The sequence below is a fragment of the Neolamprologus multifasciatus genome, chromosome 12 (genome assembly GCF_963576455.1).
Source record: "Neolamprologus multifasciatus chromosome 12, fNeoMul1.2, whole genome shotgun sequence".
NCBI classification, from domain to species: Eukaryota; Metazoa; Chordata; class Actinopteri; order Cichliformes; family Cichlidae; genus Neolamprologus; species Neolamprologus multifasciatus.
In genome coordinates this window covers 16591788-16601248 of record NC_140450.1, presented here as the reverse complement: position 1 = coordinate 16601248, position 9461 = coordinate 16591788, and the positions used below count along the sequence as shown (strand labels likewise).

Genomic DNA, 9461 nt, shown 5'->3' with positions numbered 1-9461 from the left:
TCCATCCCTTTATGACCAGTTTACCACTTTCAGCAAAATAATGCACCAAGTCACAAACGCAAATCATCTCGAACTGCTTTCTTGAACATGTGTTCATTGCACTCAAATGACCCCCACAGTTAGAAAATCTTAATCCACAGAGTACCTTTGGGATGTGGTGGAATAGTGTTTATATGCTTATCAAATGTAAGGACAGCAGCACTCTCATATGCATGTAAAAATGCTTCATTTGTACATGAGGATGAGATCTAAAAAATATAAGAAAAATATTTATCTCCCAGACTTAATCAAATACAATATTCATATTACTGGATAAGTCCTCTGACAACTTTCGACTCTAATACTTAAGTTGCCTGACAAGTTTGTATAATATGATTCAGCAAAATCAAGAACTATACTATAAATCACCTTATGCACACTTTAGGAAAAACTGTGATAAAATGATCATCCTTTGGACAAAAATCCTATAATCTGACATCATGTAAAGACTCTCAGTCATATCCGTCCAATGTTTTTCTTCACTTTTGCAAGATGAACAGACTGGATCAACAGTTTGAGCAGACAAGTGACAAAGAGAAGTAGAAAATTTATTGCAGTATTTGTTCCACCAAAAGGGTATGAATCCCCTTTCCTCTTATTACTAGGGTGACCTAATACAACAAAATCTACATTTACAAAATATCCTCCTGCAATAGGCCACATATACTGCATGCGTAGTTCGAAATAGAATAAATTATATTCAGAGGACTCTGCCATTGTACAGCATGGACAAATAAAAGTGAACAAAAATAAAAATTCTTGTTTTTTTGTTTGTTTTTTGTCATCTGTTTTTTTCCTCAAATATCTAAAAGCTAAAAGGAAAAAACCATCCGGTTGCTAGTAGTATAATAAACTCCAAAAACACTTTAATAAGAACATCAAAAAGACTAATTTCCAACATTCACTTAAGGTTTTATTCTTTTTTTTTACAGCTTTTTTGTCTTCAGAGATATAAACATTTTAATTTTTTGTCGTGTTAAACTATGATACAGTGGGAGTAGAAATGAGCGACTAGAATCTGCTGCACAACAGCGAAGGAGCTCCCACAACAATGTCGACAAAACATTTCCCTCCAGGTCTCGTCTCTGATAGCCTTTTAAGGGATAATCGGGATGAATTATTCCTTTAATGCCTTCAGGATTCTATCCTCTGAACTTGTACACAAACGAAACATGAGCAGTCCCTCTAATATAAGTCTTATGTTTTGTGTCATTTTTGCAAGAATAACTCATGTAAAAGTATGTAGTGTCAAATATTCTTGCCCTCGTGTTTTCTTACAAAAATGAGGAAGGAGAGAGGGAGGGTAGGAATCCAGTGAAGTTTGGCTGTGTTGTTGGAGGTGGCAGGTTGAGGAGGAGGAGAAGGAGCAGGAGCAGTGAAGAGGAGGATTTATAATAAAGTAGAAATGGAACAGGGGAACCAAAAAAAAAGAAGAAAAAAACAAAACAAAAAACCCCACCACATTGGAGCCATTAGCTAGCCCCTCCTTCCCGTGCTGCATACAGTGAGCGTAAAGTCTGTACTACTTTGTTGCTCAGTTTGTGGTTGCTGGTCAAGGCAATCTTCTTGTAAATGATGTCCGACTCCTTAATAGTGTCCACCCAAGGCACCAGTTTTCGGCCATCACGTTTCTTGGCTTCTGCCCAGGGCCCCGAGTACGAACCAGCCATCCAGTGGATGCTGTACCCATTTGAGGTCTTTTGGATGACTCGAGCTATCTGCGGCCGGTCTTTATATTTGGGGCAGCAAAGCGCAATCACATCCATAACCTCCACTGTCTCACTCATCCGACCAGGATCCGAGGAGTCACCTGCTCGCCTTGACTTTCGAGAGGACTGTAGAGAGCAAAGAACAAAAAAAAAATTTTTTTTTTAAAAGAAATGTCCTTAATTTCCTCATTTGCTTTTAATTAGCATTTTACAAAAAGAGTGTGTATCCATTTATCTCACCCCTGGAGTCCTCTCGTCACCATCACTATCATCATCATCCGTCTCTGGTCCGGCCTGATTGCGCGGACTCGGTCCTGACAGGGGGCCGGAGCCTCCCAATAGAGCATTTATGGCTTTGTTTCTGATGTTCGCACTGGCAGATGCTTCCCCCTCCTCATCCTCTTCATCTGGGTCCAGATGTTCCATCAGAACTTTGAACTGTGAAAAGTAAAAAGACAAGAAACCAACTTTGAGACGAAGCTTCAGGCTAATCAGCAGTTCTAAAACTCATATTCACTGCAGTCTGTTTGAATTAGAGATGGACCGATCCGGTATTACATATCGGTCCGATACTGACCTAAATTACTGGATCGGATATCGGAGAGAAATAAAAAATGTAATCCAATCCATTAAATATCACGAAAGCACCTTACAAAACTTGCGACACGGCGTAATTCAGCTCATAACCATAGCACGTCGGCGCAGTATGTGTCACGTGATAGAGCGGCTGTGGCGTGCGAGACCTGTCAGCGGTCTGGTTGAGCATTTGGAGCCTCGCTACCAAACCGGCATTTCATCTCCGAGAAAGTGATCCCAGAGAGAAGTAAAGCAAGTGGGTAAGTCCATCTCTGAATGTTTGTAAAGGATTCGCAAATTAAGCTTAACAACCGATATATGGGGCGACTGCCTCTTCTCTCCCCCTCCCTCTCCTGTTGCTACTTCAATCATGAAACTGATCAATGATCAGCTGATCGGCTTTTCTGTCGCAACTCCTCTCTCTTGTTTGTTTATGGCCGACTTTGCACCAGAAAGGGGAAACCAGCGGCTGAACAACAGCAGCACCTTTAAACTTGATAAGCTGTTGTTAGAATTTATTTAATATTACTTTCTACACCAGGATCCTTTTCTACGTAGCTGACGGCTGGTAACTGTGCAGGGGCGGATCTAGCAAGGTTATGCCAGGGGCCAGACAGGGCATTAACAGGGAAAGGGGGGCACAAAGACATACTTTCTTTCTTATTGTAATTTAAAATGTCTAGCTTTTAATAAATAATTATCTGAATCTTACACCCAAAGTTGTAATCTGATGTAAAATGTATAGAAGCCCATTACTGTATATAGTAACTGTTAAGTCTAATATACCCTAGTAAGCTATAGTACTTTTCTCTTTGGGAAGATACCATCTGTGCAGTCTGCAATTCTGTTGAAGAAAGATGTTGAATCTACTTAATTATTGTGGAAAAATAATTTATTTCTGTGCCTTTATTTTTTTTTATCACGTGCATTAAATTAAAGTTGATTACGTCAATTAAGCATTGCGAGGGTGTGGGTGGTTCCCTTTTTTTTTCTTCTTCTTTTTTTTTTTGCTGGGAGTCGGCAAGCCTTACTTAGGTTGCTTAATATTTCTGCTAAGTACTCTTTAAAATACCAGAATAGGGAGGATGGTGCAGGTTTAAGTTTATTAGATTGATCAGTATTGCTGAACTATGAAATATTTTGGGTGCAGTGTATTTTTTGCATACAGCCATAACAGAATAGCTTTAGTGGGTTTTTTTTTTTTTTTAACTTGAGTATGAACTTATACAAAATGCAGCAAGATATTTAAAAAAAACAGTTTTATTGATTAAAAAATACACTATATCGGATTCATATCGGTATTGGCAGATATCCAAATTTATAATATCGGTATCGGACATAAAATGTGGTATCGTGCCATCTCTAGTTTGAATCGCAAATTTAAGGTAAAACTCATATTTTAGTAAGTTCAATAAGTATGAAAAAATTATTAAAAAACATTTTTGTGTGCTAATTAAATTCTACACTAAACTTGTGTACGTAACTGCTTAGAGGTGTCATGAAATCAATATCCTTATTTTCCTATTATATTGTTTTATGTACTTTAATAACAAAGGCTTGTAGAGCAAGGCCACTTTTGACTCACAAACTAAGTGCTCAGCCAGACTAAAAAACAGGAAGTTTTAGTGCACAGGCATATTAATAGATAAAGACACAGAAAAGAGGAACTTTCCATATAAGCAATGTTTGAAACTGTGTGTGACGTCTGAAGTACAGAAATTACACCATATAAGACAAATGTTGAGTTAAAAATGTTAGAGCTCTTGCAACTGGGGTTTGAGCTGTGCAGGGGTCTCTCTCTTCCGGAAGATGATTGAATAAAAAGAAATATAAATGTTTTAACACACTATGAGTCAGTTTTCTCTGTTCTATCACGGGGACAAAAGAATCGGGGTTAATAGAGGACAGACAATAATATAAACCAGTGAACTCAAAACACTTTAGTCAGGCTGATTAAGCTTTGTTACTTACATCTAGATACTGTTTGACTATCTGCTTCTTTACACCATCTGTCAGCGTGGCGTGAGCCATGTTGTTGGAGATAAAGTCGATGGTTTGTCGCGGGTGAAAGTGAATGTTGCCTTTTCTGTTCACTGCCTTGTCGTACACCTTGGCTGACTCTGTTGGAGAGTACTTCTGGATTTTACTGTTGGAAGACAAAACATTTTTTCAGTTGTAGAAGTCACAAGGTCCCATTTTGGCAGATGTTCTGAGTTTGTTAAATCAATCCACAATTACTAACCTGTCAGAGAATCCATATTGGTTTTTCAGATGCTGTTTGAGCACCAGCAGAAGCAGAATGCCCTGAACTGCGTTTGCAAAGTCCAAGAGACCTGTGGGATTATCTGGGAGGAGCCTCATTACTTTCTCCACATCGTCCACATCCAAATCCTCCAGATCAGACTCGGACTCCGACTCCGAGCTCTCCGAGTTTGCAACAGGTTTTTTCGTCTTTTTTGGCCGTCGTACCACATCCTCGTCAGTGTCTTCATTGTCTTCACCGTTGCTGTTTTCTGCATCTTCACTCCTCCAAGAGTCACAGTTCATCTTTTCCTCATCATCCTCTCCATCTGATGTGTTCTTCCACTCTTTCTTGACTTTTTTCTCCTTACGTCTTGGTTCCTTTAGAAGAAGCTGGACAGAAAGGACAATCTATTAACATTTTTTTTGTTCCAGCAGTGTAATTCTCTGGATTTAAAAAAAAAGAAAAAATCTCAGGTCTTCCCCACCTCTTTAAAGGTTTGCAACAAGTTGCTGCCAGAGACGGACAGGGTGATGTCTATATGGTGCATGATGAAGAGAGGCTCCTCCTGGCTCTGGTATGGAAAACAAGCAAGGTTGTCTGCGATAAACAGGAGCATGTTTACGTCCGTCTTCTGCAGAAAGAAAAGAAATGTGGAGCTTGATCAAAAGTTAGCACTTGGTACAAAATAACAGTGCAATATTACCCAATTTGAGTTCAAATACTCATACATAAAAAGTTAACTGTGTATAGTGAAATCAGAAAAGATGTAATATTGTAGACTGAACTTCAGCATTTGTCGCTTAATAAAAAGGTCTTCCTTTAAGATCAGTGTTATCCAAGCTCAGCAACCAGAGGAATCTGAAAGGTCATGTTTTCTTTTGTCTGGATTCCCTTTTCTTTCTTTACATTTGGCCTAATATGGTATTATTGTACACATTGTGTTGTTCTGATTTGTTGTAATTCTATCTAGTTGTAACCAGCGGCATTTCTAGACTAATTTACATTTGCATAATGATGTCAGGCTAGTTCTAACCTTAAGAGTTGTCATAACACACCTGTTATTACACTTACCACAAAGCAAAGAACTCAAAGTATATTTTTACATTGCATACAGTTAATTAGGAAACACCATTTGGCACTAAGGAGTCATAACATGTGCTAAGATGAATGCTGGTTAACTCACAGCACTGTCATCAAAGAGGTTCAGCAGCGAGATGAGAAAAGCCCTCCGGTGTTGTCGGTTCCCCCGGATCATAGTGAAGAGGTGGGAGCAGAGTGCCGAGTGGGTCTCGTCCTGTCTGAATCCTCTTATGATGGATTTACGAGATGAATTAATGGCCTGCTGCAAACTGTATGACATCTTCATTCCAGCAACTGCCTTCATCTGTCATAAAATATATTGGGTGACGAGTGTTAGAAACACAGCATTTCTATAACTACTGGGACAATTATTGTACTGATAATGTTCCTTTAAAAAAAAAGTATCATGTACATTCACTTTATTAAAAAAAAAAGTGAATAATTGAATGGCTGTGGTACATTTATCATTAGATTAGACCAAAATCCTGAATGTTATGTTTTTTGATCTTCTTTACAGCAGAAGATCCAGAACATGATCTCTCAAGAGACTGGAAACTGTTCTGGCATTAAATGGTGCAGTGGGTAGAATAAATGTTGTGATCTGTACAGGGTGTACCCTGCCTTTTGCCCTGACACACCTGGATAGGCTATAGCACCCCAAAACCCTGAACTGGACAAGTGGTAAAGAAAATGCACAGATGGATTTTTTAGTCACATAAATCTAAGGCTCATCTTGTCCATACTGTATTACTGTTATTCTGGTTGTTTTTTGCAGCTGTTTGTGCTAAAGGTAAAGAGGGTTAAAAGAAGACAAAAAACCCCAAAAAGTAACAAGGTAAGACCTAAATCTGGAATGCAAAAAAATTAAAAACACCAACTCACGTGGATGAATCCTGTGTACTTCTTGTCAATCTCCACCAGCTGCTGGTCTGCTTTGTTCCTCATGCTGGGCTCTGGGTCTGTTCCCATTGCAATGAGGTAGGGTACACACTACACAGACAGGATAAAAGCAGTGAAGTTCACATGCATATGCATTTTACTTCTGTTCATGAAAAAAAGAGAAAACAGATTAAAATGAAAGTAACTAATGATTTTACAATAACTACAAACTAATGAATATTGGTTAGCTTTAAGATGCTTGCATACAAAAATTACTTTGAGGGGAAAATAAGTGCTATCAATAGACCAAACACAAACAATTATTTATTGATAGTGATATAATAATGACACGTGACAAGTTCTTGCTTTCAATTACCTGTACAGGATGGATGAGACCCTGGTTGAGCGTGAGAGCTATGACGTTGAGAGCAAAGTGACGTACGCTGGATTGGGTGTGGAAGAAAGCCTCCAACACCTGCTTTAAATAAAGCTGCATAATGGAGCTGCTCATCCCCGAAGAGATGTCTCCCATCTCCTTCAGATCCTCTTGTTTGGACATTTTCTTCCCTACAAGTACAAAAAAAACATAAAATATACAGATTGTCCCTTCTAGACAATGTTCATTTTTATATAGTGAAGTAATAAAATCACTTGAATTGACAAAATGTTATAACAAGCATATTATTCACTGTGGAACATAGATGATGACGTCTAAAAGAAATCTACTTACATTCTCTGTCTGCTTCCTGCATCCGCGTGTCTTCCTCCTGAAGGTATGTCTGGAGGTTTTTGAGGATCTGAATTTTGAGGTTAATTGAGGAGCCACTGTCAGCCAGGATGCCATTATACAAAGACTTCACCTCAGGCATAAACATCTGGCTGGGATGCATGATCACAAGGAAACCTGTGTCAAAAGAATAACAAAGATCAAATACATGTAAAAATAAGTAAATGACACATCTTTCCATATAATGTCAACCTGCTGTGGCCAGGGAATCATTTGCTCATCTCTGGTCTTTATATTATAGTCCTATAAGCTGGTAAAATGACACTGTAGGTCCTGGAGTCAGTCTAATCACATTAAAAAAAACATTATGTTCTTACCTAAGCCAATGATGGCTTTGGTCTTAACCTCCTCATCTTCATGCTTGGTGAAGTATAGCAGCAGCTCAAGAACTTTCTCCTTGATAACAACCTTGACAACATGTCAACACATAATTATGAAACTGCAGACATTTTCATACATTTTTTTTTTAAACAGCAATCATAAAGTTGCATAATGGGCTGCTTCATCATAGCCAATTGTGGTTGTGGACAAGATCCTCAAAGAAGAAGATAACTGGACGTAAAGCTGTAATCCAAAGTTAGACTCAGTTTTCATTTGAAATGTTCATTTCTAATCAATAATTAATCATTAACTACTACCCTACCTTGGTGGTGCCCTTGAACTCTTCCAGATCAAAATCAAAGTGTCGGGCCAGGGCACCCACGGTGAAGAGGGATCGCAGCAGGAAAGGCTTGTTTGCTACCAACTTTGTGTCGTTTGGATCCTCCTGATGCTGAACCTTCAGCCTGTTAAGTGCACCTAAGAGGGGACGAAAAAAACATTTGAATGGAATTTTTTAAATTCCATTCAATCTCTGTCTGCTTAAAATGGAATTTTATAGTTTATAGGCCTTCTGCAATGTTTTTTGGAGAACTTGTGGCTAAACTAAATCAACTCTTCTGAAGAAAGAGTGGGACATAAATAGTTACATTTCTTTAGCTTTTGAATGGATTAAGGTGGCACTTCAGCAGAGCTATGCTATCCCTATAAAACACAAACATTATTACTCCAGGCATTAGCATCTCTCACCATAAAATCTGTTGAAGCAAGCCCACACAAACTTATAGTTGTGTGTGACTTTGTTCACAACGGCTCCGAGACAGCTCACACAGTGTTGGACCACCTGAACACAGGAAGATAAACCATCATGTTACCTCTTTAACAAAACTGATTACAGCTTATATACTTAAATTGGGCAAACTTATATAAACTTGTTAAAACACTGCTGCCACGCACCGTCATGCCATATTTGATGATGAGCTTCATGAGGTCCTCTTCAATGGTTGCAAGGAAAGTTGCACTGGGGTGCTCCATCAGAGGAACCACAAGCTCCAAAATCTTTGCCACATTACAGATAACCATGAAGTCATTGGCAGTCTGCAGGGGAAACAAAATATGAATGTTATAAAAGTATATTAGGAAAAATCAACTCCAAGAAAGTACTCCTTCTCCCTTTCAATCGAATCATTAACTTAACAACTGAATTATCTTTACATATCAACAATATAAAGTTATAGTATAGTATACTAGTAAACATTATCACATTAATAACTCTTCAAGAACAAAAAAATTTAGTAATTTTGAAACAACTTACATTACACTTTGTCGTCAGGTAGGGTTGCATGGTCATAGCATGTTTGACCATAAGGTGGGCGCTGATCTTGCTGAACAAGTACAAGGTGGTGATACACGCCACTAGCCGTGTTGAGTTCACCCCCTTGTTCTCTATAGAGGGAAAAGGAGTTAAAAATGCATGCAAAAATACAGTACAAGTACAATGCTTAGGCAAGGATATATGTTTACATTTAAATATATAACCAATATATATCCAAACATACCTGCAAGAGACTCCTCGTATTTAAGGATGTGTTCAACCAGATTGTCGACGAGCTGAACACAAGCCTTTTCGGCTGGCTTATATGATGCGTCCTCTTCAGATTTGAGGAGCTAAAGAAAGGAGAAAAATGTTTATAAGGTTTTAAACAATAGCAGATCTCAAAACAGATATCTATTATATAATGAAGCTCAAATGCTAACATTTTGAAGAAGCTGTTCAAACCAATCATAACCGGTGTCTCGACAGGCTGCAACCTAAAGACATCAGAGG

The 9461-nt window shown here is 38.4% G+C and overlaps 1 protein-coding gene across 1 annotated transcript in view; it reads right to left on the bottom strand.

The window, feature by feature from the left end:
* Nucleotides 1-569: 569 nt before the first annotated feature.
* nipbla (NIPBL cohesin loading factor a) overlaps nt 570-9461 on the bottom strand; it is a 28222-nt gene continuing 19330 nt past the window's right edge. Inside the window, 16 exon segments of the mRNA XM_085180499.1 lie at nt 570-1874; nt 1989-2186; nt 4296-4470; nt 4567-4958; nt 5054-5200; nt 5753-5953; nt 6532-6639; nt 6905-7095; nt 7259-7432; nt 7633-7723; nt 7959-8113; nt 8384-8477; nt 8591-8731; nt 8949-9079; nt 9193-9301; nt 9392-9445. Of these exon segments, the coding sequence (XP_085036625.1) occupies nt 1512-1874; nt 1989-2186; nt 4296-4470; nt 4567-4958; nt 5054-5200; nt 5753-5953; nt 6532-6639; nt 6905-7095; nt 7259-7432; nt 7633-7723; nt 7959-8113; nt 8384-8477; nt 8591-8731; nt 8949-9079; nt 9193-9301; nt 9392-9445 (2724 nt within the window). The 3' untranslated portion in view covers nt 570-1511.